Source organism: Anas acuta, chromosome 10, assembly GCF_963932015.1.
Source record: "Anas acuta chromosome 10, bAnaAcu1.1, whole genome shotgun sequence".
Lineage (NCBI taxonomy): Eukaryota > Metazoa > Chordata > Aves > Anseriformes > Anatidae > Anas > Anas acuta.
Window position 1 is genome coordinate 12,512,049 of NC_088988.1, and position 20,872 is coordinate 12,532,920.

The 20,872-nt window shown below is 50.2% G+C and overlaps 1 protein-coding gene across 1 annotated transcript in view; it reads left to right on the forward strand.

Annotated features, from left to right (window-relative positions):
- Positions 1-96: 96 nt before the first annotated feature.
- The window catches only part of HYDIN (HYDIN axonemal central pair apparatus protein), a 112,073-nt gene continuing 91,297 nt past the window's right edge, over positions 97-20,872 (forward strand). The window contains exons 1-6 of the mRNA XM_068693549.1: positions 97-708; positions 7,509-7,637; positions 8,294-8,422; positions 9,538-9,657; positions 10,925-11,059; positions 15,195-15,394. Coding sequence (XP_068549650.1) covers positions 7,521-7,637; positions 8,294-8,422; positions 9,538-9,657; positions 10,925-11,059; positions 15,195-15,394 — 701 coding nt within the window. The 5' untranslated portion in view covers positions 97-708; positions 7,509-7,520. The remainder of the gene's footprint in view (positions 709-7,508; positions 7,638-8,293; positions 8,423-9,537; positions 9,658-10,924; positions 11,060-15,194; positions 15,395-20,872) is intronic.

Here is a 20,872-nt window from a genome sequence, read left to right on the forward strand (position 1 = left end):
ACCTGGGGGCTGTGACATGGGGACATGAGGCACAGGCTGCCAGCTGCAGCGCATTAATGGCTGTGGGCCTGCTCTGTTCCAGTTACTTAGGCAGAAGCCTTTTTGCATGAGTGTTTAGGGAAGATGAATAGCTGATATGTTCTTTTAGATAATTATTTCGCACTTTGCAGTCCTGTGGCATTTGCCCAAGGCTTAGTTTGAGGCGTCTGGGACTGATTCCTGGCAAAATAGTGGTGATGCTCACTACAAATGAGGAATTAATTTCTAGTTACCTAATCTGGGAATGCTCTCGCTTCCCATCTTATGAATTCAGTTTTCCACTGTGGTCCTGTCAGCCAGTGAATCAGTTCTTTCCTTAGCCACAGGAGCATCTGCGGCTTGAAATGGACGTGAGGGGTTGAAGCAAAACTTGGGGAGCAGTGAACTGCCTTTAGCCCTGCATCTGACCCTGCACAAGTGCCCTGAGCAGAGGCGCCCAGGTGAAACGTGTTTGAGTGGACCACGGGGATGGAGCTCGGAGCCACCTGGAGCTCCTCAGTGATGCAGTGTGGGACAAGCTGTGTTCAGTGACAAGTCTACAGCTGTCTGAGGCTGCCCTTAAGGGAGGAGAGGGTTTATTACAGAGCTTCCCAGACATGGGGCTGCTTCCCCAGGGGTGACAAGGCTGTGCTGTGCCAGGCTGGGTGCTGCAGGAGCCCAGCAGAGCAGGTGAGCTGGGGACCAGGCTGTGACAAAGGGCAGGAAGAGGCACCTCTGTGAACAGACAGCACCTTTTGGGGGGCAGTGCTGGCAGCTGTTTGATTTTTTTTTTTTAAGGGTATTTTAACATTCTCTATTATCTGCACTTCCATCTGGTGCGTGGCTCTTTCCTCATCAGCCCTGTGTGGTGGCTGGTGACAGACCTGGGAGAAGCACTGGGGTCTGCTGTGTGTTCCCCGATCACCGCTCAGTTTTAGGATAAACACAGGGACCTGGCTGTGCCGGGGGAACCTTCACTGTGAGCTTTTTGTGGTTATTATCTGCTTTCCCTGAGCCTTTGTTATTTGAGACAAGGTGCTGCTCGCCACCAGTCCCTTGTGTCTGTGCCTCTTTCCTTACAAATACCAGGGGGATAAGAGCAGGGAAGCATGGCTGGGTTACAGCAGGAGGAGAAGGAGCATCGGGCCTGTGCATGGGGTGGGTGCCGAGCATCCCCACACCCAGCTGTGGCCCTTCTGCCTCCCACCCGCCACCGTGTCCCGCAGCTGCGGCCTCGCTGCCATGTCCCCGCTGCTGTGGTGACGTGAGGCCTGCGGGGCGGCCCTGTTGCTTTGGGAACGAGGAGGGCAACAACAGCCCGGCAGTGACAGCGCTGTGTGGCGGGGACTGGTGTGTGAGTGCGTCCACGGAGAGAGGAGGGCGGTTGTGGGGGCTGTGAGCGGCCCCACAGCGGGGTGATGATGGCTGCATGTCCCCAGCCCCTGTCCCGGGTGAAATAGGGGGCTTTTGGTGCAGGGATCTGGGGACTGGTGGGCTGGGGGGGGGGAGCACAACCCTGTGCAGTCCCATGGATCAGGAGGGGACATGGGTGACTGTGGGGCTGTCAGCTGTGCTTGCCTCCTGTGGGATCTGTTCCCCTGCCAGGAAGCTGACTTTGGGGGTGAGATTGCCCCCACGGAGTCAGATGAAGAGCAGGATTTGGGGATTTTTTGCTCCCCAAAAGTGAAGGATCCTAAACTTTTCCCTTTCTGCCCCTCTCTGAGCGTGCAGACCCGCAGCCAGGCTGGGGATGAGCTGTGGAGGGCAGTGGGGTGCCCAGCCTGGATCCCAGAGGTCCCCATGAGCCTGAGGTGAGTCCTACGGGCCTCTGGATCCCTGGTTCTTGTGGGGGATGTCCTGGCCTTAATTCTTTGTAAATGGGGCATGAGAGAGCAAGCATAACCTGTAAAATGCTCTGAAGGTTTTTGATGAAAAATGCAACAGGTGGCATAGACTGGAGAGTTTTGTGGTCACCCCTTTCCTTGCATTTTAAATCCATTGGTGATTTTCTAAGAGGAAATTCCTGGGTACATCTAGGGGAAAATACAAAGGCTTGGTGTCACCGTGATCCCAGCAGGGTGTGGATCGCTCTGAGCGGGTTCAGGAGCCTTGTGTCCCCTGTCCGAGGATGGGGATCGCTCCGTGAAGCCTCAGAATTTGGTATGAGGCTTGAGCCAGCCAAGTTGGGGTTTGGGGACTGAGGAGATTGCTCCTGCCTCTACTTTTAGTTGGTTGCTTGTCTCCAGTTTGGTGTCTTTGAGTTGAATTTGTGCTTGAATTCATGTTTATGTTCTTCCAGAGATCAAAACTGCACTGCGAGAACTCGGTATATGAATATATACAGCTCTATTTCACAGAAGTTTCTGAAGACAGAGATTAAAACAGCTTGATTTGGGTGGCGGTTGGTAGGATTTGAGCACTTTGGACAATTCAGCCGAAGCCAGGTCCCTCAGGGTCGCTGCTGGTGAGGGCAGCTGGTTGGGATGCCAGCAGCATGCAGCCTGTGCTATGCGCTGCAGGGCTGCGGGCTGGTGCTGCAGCAGCTGAGAGCTGGTTCAGAGAGGGACACTGGGTCTTTCAGGGATGCTGGCAGCCTCCCTTGTTCCAGCTTGGGCTGTGCAGGTAGGTGGTGGATTAATTAATTAATGCACATCGGCAGAACTGTAGCTACTGTTCACATGCTGGAAGCCCTCGGGGAATGCAGAATTGTTTCCTTTCACCGGAGCTGTTGTAAGCTAGCGCGAGTCGCGTGTCCTAGCACTTCTAGGGTAAGAAATCACATGTGGATACAGCCTGATATTCATAGGAGTCTTTCTGTGATTTCCATGAATTTCAGATCAGATTTTGACAGTAGCTAAACAGCAATACTGCTCAGCTGACTCTGGATTCAGTGTTGCAGAGAAAGCTCTGACCCCATGCGTGGCTGCTTGTTCCTGACCTGGGCATCCATTTCTAGTCCTTTGGTTTGTTTTTCCACCCCCAGATTGTCAGCTGCTTGGAAGCTCTGAGTTACAAACCAAAACAATGTTCCAGCTGCCAGGAAATAAGCAAACAGAGAGGAGGAGTTGATGCCAGTTGCAGAGTCAGAGTAGCAGGGCTCAAATGCTGGGAGAGGCAGCCAGGGAGGGCAAATAACACTAGAAAGACTTGATGCAGGAGCAATAGTTGCAAATTACAGCGTGTGGGGCTGGGGAGCCTCCAGCAGACCCTTGGAGGAGAGTTTGGGCCACCTCAGTGCCAGCTGAGAGCTGGCTTAGCAAAGTACCAGGAAGGTGTATGCTAGACTCCTATTAATTATCTCGGCTGTGGTAGAGCTTTTGTAATAAATTGCAGGATGACAGCACTTAAGTGATAAAATATGGAGGGAGCGGAATATAAAGGTGGCAGGTGAGGCTTTCTGAGTAGTGAGACTTGATTTAGAAATCACTGAACTACTTAGTGGTGAGCTGGACGGGCAAGAGATTAGTCCTGGAAACTCCTCTTTTCCTTTCCTGGCTTCCTCGAGATGCTGTTTATATGGTAATTATGGCTAAGCAGGTGATATCTAGGCAAGAAATGTGATCTCGCTACTTAAGCCTGAGAGGGGCAAGATGATTTAGCTGAACAAAATTGTTCAATAGCATCCTGATGCTCAGTTTTAGCAGATCTCCTGTCTCCCTCTTCCAGCAAAGTGTAATAGAAAGGCCAATTATCCGGTTACTCTGGTGAGATGCTTTATCTCTGTGGGAGGAAGGAGGAAGGATTTATTGGGTGTGCTGAAGGAGGGGTCAGCCCCAGCTCTGTGCCCCTACAAGTGAAACTGGGTGCTGCAGTGCACAGGGCATGAGGGCCAGCAGTTAGTGCTGGACCAGCTCAGAGGCTGCTGCTGCAGCACAACTGGTGTGGGGTCCCTTGACATAAGAGTGTTAGCATGTGGCATTGTGATAGGCATGAAACTGCCTTTATATGAACCCCTCTTTTTTCTTAATGTCTAAGAAATTGGCTACTTATTCCTCATTTCATGTCTCTTCTGCGCAGCATCCTCAGAGAGCTGTTCGGTTTTACTTTAGAGGGAAACTGCTGGACAGATGCACAAAGGGATTTGGATGCTTTAGGGCCGTATCTAAGTGCTTCCAGCAGCTTCTTCAAAAGAGCTTTTGCCAAGCTCACAGGCACCAAGGGACCCCTCTGTGCTTCTATTTCCCTCTGAATTTCCCAGTCCTGGCAGGATGGAGCTGGCCTGAAGCCCTGCCTTGTGCCTACAGGTCCATGTTGGCTGTGTGATCCCAAGCTATCTCATGAGCCAGGTAGTGTTCAGAAGTTAATGCTGCTGCCCTAAAGAGGTGAAGGTGCTTTTATCGACCCCCAGGGTAGCTCATGCCCATAAATGCCTGGGAGCAGGGGATGCTGTGCAGGCCCCTTGTTGCAAGGAGTCACTGCAGCAGCTGTGAGCCCACATCGTGAGACAAATCTTTTTCCTGCTCTCTGAAGATGTTCCTGGTCTCTCTTATTTTTATTTTTTTCTCCTTCCAGAGACTGCTTAGCATTGCATTTTAAATAGCTATTAGCTAAAAGACTTTGATCCAAGGGAGCAGAGCCCACCAGCTCTGCCCCTTCCTCGTTGCTTCCTTCGTGTGGCATTGCTGGGAGGGGAGGCAGTGACCTCGCCTGGGCTGGCAGCTGGATGTCCAAGGTGCTCTGCTGGGATGTGTGGGCTTGAATTTCCAAAGCTGAGGAGAGTCTTGAGCCAAGACCACCCCTTCCCTGGGGTCTTACTTTAATATCGGGAGGAGGAAGCCTGCCTGGAAGGGGAATGGCCAGAGCAGATGCTGACCTTGGTGCCCACCTCGGTGCTCCAGCACTGCCCGGCTTGTAGCTGGATCTTGGCCTGGCTCAAGCTTGGGTGGTCTGAGGACAGAGCAAGGCATTAAAACCTTGCTTCAGGTGAGATCCTGTCCTAAATTCTTCTTGCAGTCAGAAAACCTGCATCCAAGCCCAAGGCTTTGTGGGCCTCCTGAGTCCACAGCTAGCACCCAAGCCAGTGGAGCAGCCTGGCTGGGGCTCTGCACCTTTGTTTAATGAGGGCAGTTCTCTCCTGATCACAGGCTGGCTGCTTCAGTGACTCGTTTGCCCCTTTACCATGGCCCTAAAGCTGGGAGCGAAGCATCAGTGTGAGTCAGTGCCCTGAAGGAGCTGTGAGGATGCTCGGTGCCAGCTCACGCTGATGGGATGCTGCTGCCCAGGAGGGCCGAGGGATTTGGCTTCCTCCATCTGCCCGGCGAGGCAAGAAATTTTGGGCTGGAAGCAGGAAATTGGTGTGTGTACGTGTGCTAATTGGAACAAGCTCATCAGGGGGGTGTTCACCAGGTGTGGCAGCAGCAGAGGACACCCCCAAAGGCACATCCAGTGCTGCGGTGACGAGGTGCTCTGCCCCAGGTCAGGGTCCTCCCGGGGTGAGGAGAGCAGAAATTAAATCCTTGCTTTGTAAGACTGCACAGAAACATTTTATTTGCTCTTAAAGAAATTATTAGCTTGTCTGCGATGTCCGAATTAATTTGCCTGATGTTCTGTGATGTTAACAAATGCTACTCGAAGGCGTGCTTTCTGACGCTGCTGCAATCGGTCACTGCGGAGTGAGATGTTTAAGAAATAGATGGGCTGCAGTGGTTTGCAAGGCTGTAACTCTTCTGAAGGCATTTCAGTGACATCAGAAACCACCGGAGGAAGGGACCACGTCAACCCACTGCGATTCTGAGATGTGCAAGGCAGAAAGCAGCCTCGGCTCCAGCCTAGAGCTGACAAAATCAAAGCCCCAAATGCTCAAACATGTTTCTGTGCCCTCAGACATGCCGGAGGGTTTAGGAGAGGGGGACGTGGGCAGCCCCCTTTCCAGGTGCCATCATTTGCCCTCCAGGTTCCCTTGGAAGCCACCAGCCCCGTCGGTTACTGCTCCTGGGCAGCACCGTTGTGCCAACGGCTCCCCCCGGGCTGAGCAGAGCCACCAACAGCCCCCGTTTTTTTGGGAAGCGAGGCTGGACACTGCACGAGGTGAATCCTCCCCGAGGAGCCCAGGTCACCCCTTGCCCCTAAAGCACGGGGAGCAGAGCCCTGGGGCTGCGGCAGCTCCGTGCTGGAGGCTGGGGAGAGGTGGGGGGGGAAACGGGCGCCGTGGGCATGATGGACAGGATTAATTTCGAGTGGAGTGAAATTACAGCTGGGAAATTGTAACGAATAATCCAGTTATTCTCAAGACCCAGCAATAAAGCACGGAAATCCAGATTAATGTTGTATCGTCCCCGTTTAAATTTCCCTTGAAAAATAGTTATTTCCAGCTGAAAATCCTAGCTCCTTGCTGGAGCGTGTCCCCGTGCCTGCAGGACAGGGCTGTGCTCTTGCTCCTCGCAAGGACAGAGGGGTGCAGCCCTTTAGGTATCTGGTTGTGCTTTTGGGGTCCGGGGCTGCCTTTTAGTCCCATGTTTGTCTTTCCCAAGCATGGGATAAAGGGCCTGGTACCATGAACATGTACAATACTCTTTGGGGAGTGAATTTAGGATCTTCCTGGGGCTGCTTTGTCTTCATCCCTTACCTGCACACCCCCTTTTTGTGGCTGGAGAACAGCCCACGGCCCTGCCAGCCCCTGCCCCTTGTGGAACGAAGGTCTGGAAAACCGCAATTATGAAGGAGTCTTAAGTGGCCCTGCTTTCACACATGTTGTGTTTACGTTTGAGCTAATTGCTCATGTTCTTTTAATGGTTTTATGCTCTTATTTCTACCGTTACAGCCTGTAGGGAGCTTCGGGTTGGGTGTTAAGTGAAAATTAGGGCCCTCATTCTCCACGGAGAAATGCTCCTGGGCACTGGGGTAATTTCATGCCTGGAAGAAATCCTATTTGCCGGATAACTTTTGTAACTTAAAACAACCAAATTAGCCTTGAAAAAGGATAATTTCCCATCAGAGTATGGAACTCTGTGCTCCAGTGGTTAGAAACGTGGCAAGGCTCCTTGCACGAAGGGAAAACTTGGCTGGCAAAGCAGGACAGGGCTGACTTGGTCAATGTGTGGGGCAGCCCCAATGCCTGATTTGAGGGGGATTAGTGGTGAGGTTTTGGCTGCTTGGGGGAGGCTGAGGGGAGCTGCTGAGGACTCAGAAGTGTTTTCTTCACCGAGCAGGCAGGGGCATTAGGTTTTTGCTCAAGAAGGGTGCTGCAGCTTGGGGACACGGGTGCATCCTGCAGTGCTCTGCGAGTGGCACCGTCTGGGTTTGCACCCAGGGCCCCTGCGTGGCTTGGGGGCGAATGCTTCTTGGTCACCCATGCCAGGAAGGAGGTGGCTTTTAGCCAGTAGGAACCTATTGGGAGGTGGTGGGAGGCTCTTTTTGCCAGGCATGAGCACGGTTAAGAGGAGAGTGGGTGCTGCTGGGGATCCTCGTGCTCTTTTCTGGGTAGGAGAGGCCATATCTCCATATCATCCTCCATATCATCCTCTTTTAAGTCCCCTTGCTGCTTCTTGCAGGTAACCCAAGCCATGGCTGCCAGCAAGCTCCATCGCTCCGTGGAGTCCTCCAGAAGCCCCGATGGGTTCCAGGGCAAAGTGGTGTCACCTCGTCATCAGCTGGAGGCCGAGGCAGAGGAGCCTGTGACAGTAAGTACCTGCTGGGGCCAGGCAGGAGCAGCTGAAGTTGGATTTTTTGAGCACAGATTCAGCTCTGCAAACTGCAATGGGATGAGGATGATCCCTCATCACCCCTAGGTGCCTCCTCTGCATGCTGAGGGCTCTGTCAAGGAGATGCCCCTGCAGGCTTCTGTAGGGGGGTCCATGAGGCCAGTCCAGGGAGCAAACAAGTACAGGTTAAAATGAGATGAACAAGGATTTGAACCTGTTCCTCTCCCCTTTGGCATTGGCACAGTGCTGCTTCCCTTGGCTCACCCATCAGGGATGCACGTGGAGGGGTTGTGAGCACTGAGCGGGGGGCTCTGACAGCTCCCCCCACCCTCCTCAAAGGCCACAGCTCAACCCAGTGACGCTAAAGAGGAAACAAATACCCAAAGAGCAGAAATCCCCAAACATGTCACATCGAATCACAACAGAGAGGCTGATGGGACAGAGCTGCTCGGTTAGAGTGAGCGTGTTCCGCTCTATATCATTAATTTACTGGTGATGAATATTTCAGCAGGTAACTTACGGGGCTTCCAGGACTGTCCTAGCGAGCACAAATTATTCATTGGTGGTGCCTGAACAAGAAAAGCCTTTCTGGAGAAAGGCATCTCTGCAGCCCTGGCTGGTGTCTTGCCTTGCAGCTGACTCCCTCTGCCTTCCTGAAGGAGATGTCCCTCACCACCCAGCAGAGGCTGGCTGCCACCGCTCGGGACACGCGCCGGCCACACATTGTCCAGCTTCTGGACATGAGCGAAACCTCCCATCAAAAGGTAGCCTTTTCCTGCCCTTTTCCTCGCTGTTTGATGTTTCCTCGCTTCCACTGGGGGAAGGATGGAGCAGGACACGAGCTGCCTTTTTCCATCCTCTGTCTGAAATGGCCACCTCCCCTCTCGCTTTGGAGCAGTCGCTGTCGTGCTTGGGGTCGTGGCTCCCCTTGCTGGTGGCAGCATTGACCCTTGGAATCTGTAGGCCCTACACTAATTACTCAAACTCATCAACAAAAATGACTGCATCGATATTTTGGGCTGGGACACCTGGAGGAGCCTGGCTTCAGGCTGCGTGCTGCTGTTGGGTGCCTACAGCTGGTGGGGTGAGTGGATGTGCTGCATCCAGAGCAAGGCTCCTGCCTGCTTGAAGCTGCTTCTGAAGGGGCTGCTCAGTGTGCAGTGTGCTTTTGAGAGCTCCTGAGCAGAGAATGGGCAGCCAGGGACCTGTAATGGGTTGCTCCAGGATTGCCCTACACAGTGGAGGAGACAAAGAGTAGCAGTATTAAATAAAACAATAATAGAATAAAATAAATCATCCCTCCCAGTAAAGCTCATAGGAGAAGGGGATGCTGGGTTCAGGCTTGCTCAAGTGTCCAGTAATGCTGCTAAGGGGTGAACCTTACAACCATCCAGCATTCACCTCACTTGCCTTTTTCCTGCCTCCTCTGTTGCTTTTTTGGCCTCCCCTCCTACGGTATTCTGTGCTTGCTGGTTTCTAGGCTCCGTATCCCCATAGGCTACCTGGGGACCCATGGGACTAGATCTGTCTTAGTACTGGGATGAGTTTTACCCTGTCTTAGAGCCCCACACAAGCTCTTGGGCTTGGGTTCCTCCCTGAAGGCTCACAGCTCACCTTGGTGAGCACTTGGGAACTGTGTGGCCATGCTAGCAGAGGGCTAAGCTGGAGGTGAGTGCAGCCTTGTTTTTGGTGAAGCCCTTCTGGAGAAACACCTCCAGGGATGCCTGCTAGCGTGCTCCAGTAACTTGTGTTTGCTTCAGGAGGTAGGTGGGTGAGCTGTTGTTTCCCAAAAGGAGCTGGGAAGGTGTCCCCCTGAGTGTGTGCAGTGCAGGATGCCCCTTCGTGCAGCCCTCCTCTCACGGATGCCTTGCACCTCCAGTTCTCAGCAGTTGACCTGGATCAGAGCTTGTTCCAGCCTTTCCCCTCGGAGGTGGTGTTTCAGAGCTATGTCCCCTGCGAGGTCTACGAGGTGCCGCTGGTTCTGAGGAACAACGACATGGTAAGTGTGGGACCATGGAGGCTTCATGGGGGAAGAGCAAAGTACTCCACTGGGACACAGCATAGCAAGTTCCCTGCTGCGGTGAAGCACGCTCAGAATAACACATCTCATCTTCATTTCGTGAGGGTGTGGAAATCTTCCCGTGTTATGGGGATTCTCCCCCTGGTGTTGGCCGTGCGTTGGTGGGTTCTAACCCAAAGGAGCTCTTCCAGTCAGTGCTTTTCCTCTGGAAAGCTCTGCATTGGTGGCATATTGAGGGCTGCGTAGTTTCCTTCTTTCATCGTGCTTCCCCTTGAAAGTCTTGGCTCTGGCCACCCCGTTGTCTGTGTGGCACTTCAAAATGTTTGTCTCTGCCAAGTGTCGGTCAACAGGCAAACAGCTCATTTGCTCTATTCATGCTTCCTCAAGTGGAAAAGAACATCTGCATCAACATTTCTGCCATTCCCAGTAAAAAATAATAAACTTGTACAGCTGCACCTTGGGATTTGTATGCCCTACCGGGGGAGAGAATGTGTGAATTGTTGATTTTTTTAACCTAAAATGAGTTAGTTCTTGAAGTTATTAAGACCTCATCCAGTGGACAGCACTGCTGTAAAAGCAGGATTTGCTCTAAGGAAGATCTTTGGAGTATTTTGTCATATGGAGATGCCAATCCCAAGAGGGGCTGTTGTTTTCTAATTGTGTTGGCTCTTGGTAGTGTACTGGAGAGAACAGCGCAGTGTGCTCCTTTCTCACCGGGTTCTCTGAATGATACTGCCTTGTACCACACAGTAACCTGAGACTGCTCCATAAAATCCAGTATCTTAGAGAGGCTCTGCAATGACCTCTGGGGAGCTGGGATAGGGTCTTAATGACAAAACCACACTGAGTTGGTGCTGGCTGCGTATTTCAGGGCAGAAAATGCCTCCAAAGCCCATAATTGATAGGCACAGCCTGGGGGGAGGAGGTAATGGTAGTCCAGCTGTCCATCACTCTGGCAAGCTGACTGCTCCAATCTCCTGGATCAGCCTTCCCAATGGAGCGTGGCGCTCCCTTGCTTCTTCACAGCCCCCTTTAGCAGCTCTTTGTCACCCCCCTTTTCTTCTAGGGCCATCTTTGCCTTCTTATGTCCTCCTTTTTATCCCCGGTGTATTGCACAAATGTACCCCCAGGGCTAAAAGTGCTGTGGGAAGGTGGTTGAGGAAGGACGTCACCTGGACAGGGTCGTGTCTTTTCTCTGTTTCCACCTGGGCTGCAAAATCTGATAGCTTCACGTTGTCCTTTGCAGGTACCTCGGCTGGTGAAGGTCGTCCTGGAGAGCTCACCTTATTTCAAGCTGATCAGCCCCACTGACGTGTGCCGTAAGGTGGCACCTGGCATGCCTTCCACCTTCCACATCCTGTTCACCCCTGAGGAGAACAAGGTGAGACCAGAGGTCCCAGGAGGCTGGTGCCTTTTGGTGGAGCGTGAACCCATGGGGCTGGATTTGGAACGAATGAGGAGGTGTGGGTTTAGGGATTTTTCCTGGTTTCAGTGGGGTTGTGCTGGAATCAGAACTGAGAGAGCCCTTCACCGTGGTGGAGGTCCTACTCAAGCTGTAGGTTCTTGTTTCAATCTGCTTTTGTGCTTCAGCATTTCATGTTTAGTTGGTGTGGCTGTCCTTGTGCATGTTATCGTGGTGAGGGCTCTGCTGATGGGCATCCATTCCATGCCACCGTGCTTGTTTCTGCACCAGGACAAATGTGCGAGGTCTCTCGGGGCATGGGCTGCTTGCTCATCTCGTATTTGCTGCTTAGTTATGCTTTAATTTCACAATTTGTCCCTTCCTAGAAGAGTAGATACAGACAACTACAAAGGAAATGCCCTGTGGTCCCCAGCTCGCTGTGCTTGTGGAATAATCTGTTCCTTCAGAGGGACTGAGAAATTATTTAACATCATTAATATTTAGGGTAAAAATTGGGTTTGCCTAGGGCCGTTCTACAAACTACCCAAGTGACACAAGAGTTTAGTCTCATGATGTAGGCTTTGCAAAGTGCACTGGTGCCTTTAAAATGTGATTTATCAGTATTAATTACTGAATGTTCACTTCGGGGGTGGAAGAGGAAAAAGGGTGCCCACAAAGGGCAGAATGCTGCTCTTCAAGCTCAGAGGGGCAGCAGAACTATGTAGGGACATCACCAGGAGCAGAAGTCGGGTGGGATGACACAGAGCACTTGGGAAATGCAGCACTAACATGGTCAGGAGGTGCACAGTGCCTTGAAACCCCCCTAAAAAGGAGTTCTGGGTGAGCCAGGGAACTGGGATGTAGGCACCAACCCCTCTGTCATGACTGGGGAAGTCATCCTGGTGCGGGGCTGCTTTATGGGATTTTCTTGCTCTCGTTTCTGGTTCACAGAGCTGGGCTGCAGCTGAGCCCTCAAGAAGAGCAGCATGCAAGTGGTGAGGGGCTGAATGCCACGTGCCATGTAGCCCCCGCTTGGAAAAAACGAGCGGTTTCTTGCTTGTTGGGAGCGCGCTGCATGGTTGAGTTGTCAAAATCAACATGCAGCTGGCATGTCACAGTTTTCACTGGCACCCGTGTTGCAGACAAAATGCTCGTTTTTCTGCTGGGCATCGTTTCCAATGATTTACCCTGTCGTGCTCCGTGTTATGGCTCTGGTTGTGCCGTGGGGGTGCCCTGGCAGCCCCTGTCTGGCTGGAAACCCTCGTGGAGCAAACCATCTGCAGGCAGGGATGCTTGTCTTGTCCTTTGGTTTTGTTCATAGATTATCTTGAAGGAAGGAGGCAAGAAGCATATAAAAACAGCACAGCCTACTTTTTTTTTTTCCCTCTCTCTATATGTTAGCAATGCGATGTTTTCAGGCAATACCAGCTCAGTCTGTAAGGTTTGCAAAATTCGTCGCTGATGCTCAGCGGAGACTGAATGTAATGCTCATTGATTAATATGAAATATGACAGGACGATGAGTTATTATGTTACTGAAATTAACTCCTTTAAAATTCAGGCCAGCCCCGCTAGAGAAGCATTGCAGCGTGCAGCACCTATTGCAAGCATATTTTTGGGATGAGTCCAGCGGGGAGGAGAGAGGACAAAAGATTGAGGCAAATGAAGCTGGGGCAAAAGGGCTGGTTTCAAAGCACCCTGTGAACCGGTAGCTGAGGAAGGCAGCAGAAGGGTACTCGTTCCTGTGCGATGCTATCATCACACTCCAGCCTCTCCTCGCTTAATGGCCCTTATTTTCCAGCCTTTATGGTATCGTGGTTTCAGCAGGGAGCTTCCCCTGGTAGACTTCCTACATTACCTTACCCTACAGGGCTTTTTTTTTTATTATTATTTTATTTTTTATTTTTTTTGCTTTGCAGCTGTCTGCTGCAAAGAATTCACTGAAGTATTTTGAAGTTAGGTGGCTGACACCTGAGTTTGCTGGCTTCTTGGGCAGTTAATTACTGTCACGCCGCTATCAACCGTAACGTGAGCCCGGGATGACATCCCCGATGCCAGCAGCTGCGTTCATTTCAGTGGGCACTCATACAAATGCCAGCAGTCATGCTTTGAAGGCTGGAGCTTGTGACTTATCACCTTTCGAAGGTGAATTAGGGAAAAGGCAGCATTGTGCAATGATTTCTACTTTCCTTGCGACAGAGAGGCGTCGTGTGAAGGATGAGGTCATGTTTTCATGGAAATCTATAGCCTGAAGCTGGGCGTAAACACAGCACAACCTTTAAATCATGCAAGTGAGGCAGCCCCTCTCTCTTCCAGACAGGTTTGTTTAGGAAAGTGTTGTAATAGGGGTTTTCAGCTGTCATTGTCCCATTCTCTGCAGCAGACCCCATGCATCATGCAGGTGGCCCTGGTGCTTGTGCCCCATGCAGGGGTTTGAGCTGGGACAGGTATCAATTCCTTGGGCTTTTATTTACATCCCTGTTGATCCACTCCCTCCTTAGCAGTGACAATGACTTGAAAATGAGTTCCCGTTATTTCCCTCAAATACCTCCGGTTGCTGAAGTTTCTTGCCTCGTTATCCCGCTGCTGATCTGGGCTCCTTGTGTCCTCCTCTGTCTACCTGGCATCTGGAGGGGAGAGATAAGGAAATATGGCATGCCAAGGCTTAATAAGGCATGCAGCTTTCAATTGGATTTACAATGCCTGTGTTACACCAGGGTGGCCAAAATAACAACAACAGAAAGTAAATTGCTTGCTTTATTCGCTAGTGTGGTTTCTGAGGATCCAAACAGCCCAGAACAAGAAGTATGTAGATAACAGGAGCTTCAAATTGGCAGGGGCTGCCCTTCTCCTTTATTTTAGAGGGCTTAGGCTTCAAGACTGAGTATGAAATTGCTAATTCAGAAAGGCTTGCTGCTGATGAAACTCCCTCCTGAAACATGATATTGGCTCCTGCAGTACCCTTCCTGGCATTTTACCCTCTAAAGATGAGAAGCCAGAGCCTTTCTACAGTTTCCAGTGAAAATTTGAGATGTGTCTAGAAAAAAAAAGACCTTTCTTTATTCCTTTTTTACCTTTTCGATGTGACAGCATCTGTTACTGCCACTCTGAACCCCTGCTGAGCAGGCGGTGAGCGCGCTGTGCCTTGCTGCTGGAGCAAGGTCTGCAGCCTGGCGGCATCCTGGTGCCCAGGGCAGGGAGGAGGAGGCAGGGAAAGCCCAGGCACAGAGGGCTCTGGATGGGTTCTGGCTAAGGAAGCTCGATGCTAAGTGTAATTCCTGCTAAAACTTTACACCATCGCATACTTGAAGCGGTAAGGAGACAATCTCAAATGAGTTCAGTGCCCCAGGTAGGCATGCCAGCGAGGCACCAGTCACTTATTACAGAGAATTTACAAGGGAGACATGATTAAGGCATCAACCATGCCAGAATATTCAGCGCAGAGGAAGCAAAGCTATCTTCTGCATCCCCTGAGGCTAGGATGAGACGTAGAGGGAAATGGAGATCAGACACGAGGAGAACTTTGTAAAGCTGGATTAGAGCTGGAACGGGTGCTGGGGGTGGGAGGGAATTGTTAGTGATAAAAGAGCCTGTTGGGGATCTCAGGAATAGTTTGGGCATAGGGCTGAGCCGCTTTGGGGTGGGAAGATGGACCAGACAGACCTTAAGGGGCTGTATCCCCAGCCTCATCATTTATGGCACTAAGGGGGGGGAGAATAAACACCCCCGTGCACTAAACAGCTATCACAGCAGATGTGGTGTCCAGTTTAGTGCTTCATCCAGGACTGGCTGTGGGTCATGTGTGTGGTTCTTTTCATGCTCCAATCCCTTATGGGAAATCGTTCTGTGTTGGCACTTCAGAGTCAAAGCATCAGGTAATTTTTGTCCTCTGATGGCATAGGGGTGGCTCTGCCAGCTTGCTGTGAGAGCAGGTGAAGCAAGGGGACTGCTTCCTCTTTGCAAGTTAACAAGACTTTAGTGGTCATCCCACTGGAATGAAAGGTCATTAAATAAAAACTACTACTGCATTATTGAACAAAATGACAGAAAACAGTTGTTTTCCTTCTGCTGGGGTAATAAACGCACTTTTGCTGATCCTGTTTCTTTCCCCGCAGGATTACTTCCATGAGCTCACCTGCATCACGGAGAGGGAGAAGTTCATTGTGCCTATCCGAGCCATCGGTGCCCGAGCTATCCTGGACTTCCCCGACCAGCTCAACTTCTCGGTCTGCCCGGTCAAGCACAGCACCCAGAGAACTCTGCTGGTTCGCAACATCGGGAACCGGGAGGCCCGCTACCACATCAGCACCCAGAGGTAAAGGAGTTGGCATCCTGATTGTCCACAGAGCTGCTGTGTGATGGCATCGAGAGCCAGAGCGTCTGTGCAGCTGTGCTGTAGCAGCTGGAAATGGGCAGGATGTGGGTTTTGCAGTCACTTTCTGCTTTAGGAATGGTGCAGTCTTTGATAACTGCAGGGTTGTATAATGCAGTGGTGTGTATCCAGCACGGCGTCTCACCAAGGTTCTGCAAGGGACATGTGAATGAAGGCAACTTGATGCCCTTGGGCTGGGCCAGATCCTGCACAGCAGACGGCTATAGAAGCTCAGGTCAGGTAGACCTAGATCAGGGTTTGGAAATGGTCAGATATGAGCAGATGAAAGAACCCATAAAGAATTTATTGCTCAGGAGGTCAAAGCAGTTGGTAGCAAAGCCCTGAAAATAACGCTGTGGCTGGGGACCTTTATTTCACTGCAGGTTTGGTTTGGTCCCTGGGACCAAATACTAAGTGGAATGAGCTCTTCAGTGGAGATGAGCAGACCCTGACTTCCAAACTGCCCCAAACGCTAGTGGGGGCAAAAATGCAGCAAGTAGCTAGTGCCAGGGATGGGGGCCCACCAAAGGCTGGTGAGGTTTCATAAGCAGGGTGCTGGGATGCCGCTCCTCCCTGGTTCCTTCCTAGGAATCAGCCTGTGGGGCCACGAAGTGGAGCAGGGAGGAGCATGGTGTCTTTTGAAGGGAAAGGGGTATATCCTATACAAATCCCACATGTATGCTGCTGCCTCTGCTGAAGCCTCGTAGCAGGGGAAAATCTGACAAGGTGCTTAGCATCTTTTCCAATACACTTACCAACTCTTCTAGCAAGTGATATAACATATGTTGAATGCTATGGATATTAAAAGTTTAAGTTTGGTGATCAAATACCGCAGTCCTGATTTGCAATAAGGAAATGGGAAGCATTAGAAAAGTTTTCTCCAACTACACAAAAAGCAGAGCTCTGGGTAACTGGATTCTGTGCATATGAAGATCAAAAGCCGATATGATTTCCCTTGTCTGTTGAGGGCGTCTGTCATCTCTTCCGTTTCATTACCAACTTCAGAAAACCAGTTTGAAATTTCAAACAGATGATTTAAATCCTTGACTATGAGCACCATTTCATTCTAATTAAGAGTGGCACTCACTTTCATTCAGATTTCTTCTGAGCTACTCAGAAGTTTCTGTGTTTCTGCTTTATCTCTTTTTGCTTTTGTTCACTGAAATGTCATAAAGAATTCTTCAGTGGGATCTTTTTTGAAAGGTTGAGTTCCTCTAATGCCTGTCTACCATCTGTCTATGTGCGTTCACAGATGTATGGGAAATGGGAGAAATTTTGGGTAAATGTGAGATGGAAATGGGATGATTTAGAATTGTCAGGTGGAATCATAGAACAATTTAGGCTGGAAGGGACCTCTGGAGATCGCTGGAGCAAATGCCCTGCTCAGAACCAGACCAGCATCAGAGTTTGATCAGGTTTGCAAGTGACACAGCTTCCTACACAGGCGTTTTTGTGTTGAGTTTTCAATGTCTTCAACGTTGGAGGTCCCATTGCTTTGCTGGCTTCCAGTGTTCAACCACCTGCATGGTGAGGCTTTTTTTCCCTAATACCTGCTGAGCAGAGGCAGCGATCCCTTCCCTGGAGCTGCTGGTGCCCTCTTGTCCACGATGTCCTACATGTGTTTGGCCACCTGCCTGTGCTACTCTTGTCACTAAGCATCACCCTGAGGTCCTTTTCTGTAGAAACATTTTCTATCCATCAGCACCCAGCCTGTGCTGCTGCCTGGGGTTGTTCTGTCTTATATCCTTCAGGGCCCTCAACCATGCCAGGGCACAGACGTACGCCGAGCTCTGAGGTGAGGCTCTTGCTTCCAGCAACCCCAGCAGGAAAGAATTGGCCTCCCCCTGATGTGACGAGGGGATCTGAGCCAGGCCAACGTGCTGCTCTGCAGGCTAATAGATCATTAGCCCGCAATTGTCTCTGAACGAATATATTTACACCGGCTCTAACAAAAGAGGCCGATTTCCTGCTAATGTTAGGGGATTAATTTCCCTGTTAGAGAGGGTGGAACAAAGGCTTGCATCATTATTAACAGAGGTAGTGAAGATTTAGCTTAATAAGTCTCTACCTCCCGTGAATGACTTCCATAACGACTCAATGATTAATTATGGTCACAGTACGTTTTAAATTGTGCCGGGAGCTTTGGAAATGAATGACTTATGTTCCCTGTCCTAGAGAGCTTAGTGTAAATATGAGATGCGGTAATCAAGAGTTATGGCATAGGTACTTTGGGGAAGGAGTGGCAGCTTTATGGGCTTAAATTTGGATAATTTTATTCTGTTCTTATTTAACAGATTATTTAAGCAGTTTAAATGTATTTTTTTTTCGAAATAAAGATGCCCTGTTGTTGCAGTCTATCTGAATGTCATACAGCATCTGTGTATTGATATGACACATGCATATGGTAGGGAGAGGAACTGGTGGAGTAGAAGGGAACTAGAGACCTGTCTGAGCTCTGTCTTATGGATTCCTTCTGCTTCTTCTGTCCTTATTCTCCATTCAAACAAATGAAAGTTCTCTTTTTGTTGCTCCAACTTCCTTTTTTTTTTTTTTTTTTTTTTTTTAAATCGAAAGAAATGCAGGCTCTCACCTGTTCATGAGCCTGCTGCGGATGCCACCATTTTGTAGCTATTGCATTGCTCATCACCTTTCTTTGCCTCCTTCCTCTGCGTTCCCTTCTCTGCAGCACTAAACATATGCTGTCTGCTTTCCACTTCAATGCATCTTTTAGTCCTGGGAAAATTGCACGTGTGATTGCAAATGCCAGCCTCTCCTTTCAGTCAGAGCTCAGCTCTTGCATGTGGTCAGTTGGTGGGGATGCTCCCTACCTGTTGCTTTGAAAGGGGTCTGAGGACCCCTATGGTCTCTGAATAGGGTCTGAGGACACCTCTAGTTTCTGTGGCACACTTCACTCCAGGGAAGAGCTCCTAAGTGAATTCATGGAGCTCACTCAGCATCCTTCAGCTGTTCCCTTATCAGAGCTTTCCCTTGCCATGGCATCTACCAGAAAATATTACCATGTTGTGACCACTGGTGAACAAAACATTCCCCATTATGCAGTCTGGCATTATCTTGTCTGTGTTCCCTCTGCGTGACCATACCCAACTCTTTCTGCAAAACTTGATAATAAAAAATAATAATAGCATAAATATAGAAAGCCTCTTCCTCTCCTTTTCATTGTTAAGGCAGGATAATGAGTTTCTTCTCTGATATTCAGGAAGATAAATGTCATTCCAGTACACTCGAGTTGAAAATGGTGTCTGGAAGCACATCTCAGTGCAGCGCTGCCTTCTTTCTTTAACCCCATCGTTGACAATGGCAAGCATCGTGCTATGCTGTGCTTCAGGGCTGGATAGGATTGGCCTGAGATAGGCACCTCCATTTGGAAATGCCCCCACCAACCCCTGGAAGCTGAGATGGAAGCTGGCAGGATGAGATTCTGACTCCAGGCAGGGCTTTTCAGCACAGGTGTGGAGTTTTGGATGCTTGGATGGTCCGACAGGCTCAGTTTCCTGGAACAGTTACAAGCTTGACCGTGGCTGTTATACCATTACTAAAATTAATATATGCTGAGATTTAATGACAGATGAGGCAATTCAATCGCCAGTAGATTGTGTTGTTGTCTTTGGGGCTGGAGGCAGCTTCTAATGAAATCGGGCAGAAGGCTGAAAATTGATTATTTTTTTCCCCCAAATCAAATGTTTTTCAAATGCAGATTAAAAGAGAAAGTTTGTTTGGTCATGGAGATGAACGTACCATGGGACCTGGTGAAGGAGCCTCCTTGCACACCGTGTTTATCAAATGGTTGTAGGAGAAAGGTTTGAAAGCCTGAGTCATGGCTTTGTTCTGCCACTTGTTTCTAAGTTGTCAGGAGTATTTGGTGTCCTTATGGAACATGACGTTTATCAGCCCTGTAAGGAAGGGGAGCTGATGCCTGGTGAGGGCAAGCTGTAAGTGCCAAAATGTTTCGTTATGAAATTGTTTCAAGTCTAGCGTCAACCCCTTTCCCAGGGGCAGCAATAGATGAGATCTCAGCAGGTACCAGCGGAAAGGCCTCCTGCAGATTGGCACGGCAAGTACCTGCATCCAGGCTGGGGATCTGCCCGTCACTGCAAGGCACCACGGGCTTATTACAGATCTGGATCCGTGAAGCTTTGATGTGCACCAAAACAAACATCCACACAGACACAGTTGAAAAGTATGTCAGAAGAAAAGAAGCTGTTAAAAAACAAACCCCAGAGCTTATCTGTTGAAAGATTTCCTGTCCTTTGGGAGCAGTAGTGATTCATTAAAAGGGCAGATCTAAGAGGGCCGGAATTATCTTAAAGAGCAGCTTACAATTAAATCGCAATTAATGGATAAAAGGCCAAGGTTTAGCCTGCCAGCTCCATCTCTTGGCAGTGGTTTTCACTTGGCTATTACAACGCATCAGCGATGTCTCCTCACCCTTTCTTATCTGTAGGCTGCAGGGAACAGCGTGGTTGTGTTGCCAGAAGTTTGGAGGAGTTGAGTTCAACCATGGGGCTCGCATTTGGGGTCTTGGAGCACCAGGTCTACGTGAGGAGTGGTGAGCTCCTGCCACAGCAGTAGCAGTTGTCCTGTGGGTATGGCGTGGGGTGGGATGTAGGAAGTGCAGAGTCTGATTCATGCTCAGTTTTTCAGTGATTTGAATTACGGCTCTTGGCTATTCTCTGTTTCTCCTGACAGATAACAGGGAAGGGGTGTTCATCTTGCCAGGTGGCCGCCATCTGGAATGGGATGTATAGCTCCCTCTAAAGCAGCACGGAGAAGTCACCTGAGGATGGGCTGTTTTTGCCAATTTGACTCATGTTGTGCTTGTGTGGGGCACAGCATGGTCCTGAACATGGCTGGATCCTCCTCCTCTTGTGACAATGTGAAGCTAGGACGATGCCCTGTGTGTCTGGGGACCTCTCTGCCCTGGGGACAGAGGGTGAGCAAAGCTGAGCCCAGTGCCATGAGGCTCTGGGACAACGTGGATGTCCCCAGCCACCAGCCACAATGCGGGACCATGCAGCATCCCTGTGCTCCTGCCACGTCCCACATCCAAGCACCAGCAGCAGTGCTCTCACTAAGAGTAATGGGCACAGGTCAGTCTGCTAATTGCAGCTCGCTCTCATTACTGAGCGGAAATGCCAGCAGTTTTATCAGCTGTCACCACTCATCTGAACAAAGTTCAGCTTGCGCACAGGTCCGGCTGTTCTCGTTATTTTTGGGGGTGCATTGCATTCTCTAATCACGGTTAAAAAAATCTCTTCAGAACAAGTTTTGGAGGTGGCAATTTGTCCACCAGCACAGTACCGAACAATAACTTGGGTCTTCTGAGTGGGGCTGTGCAGGCTGCCACCTTCCATCTGACTTTTCCAGAGAGCTATCCCCGAGCATTAAGGCAGATTTTCACGT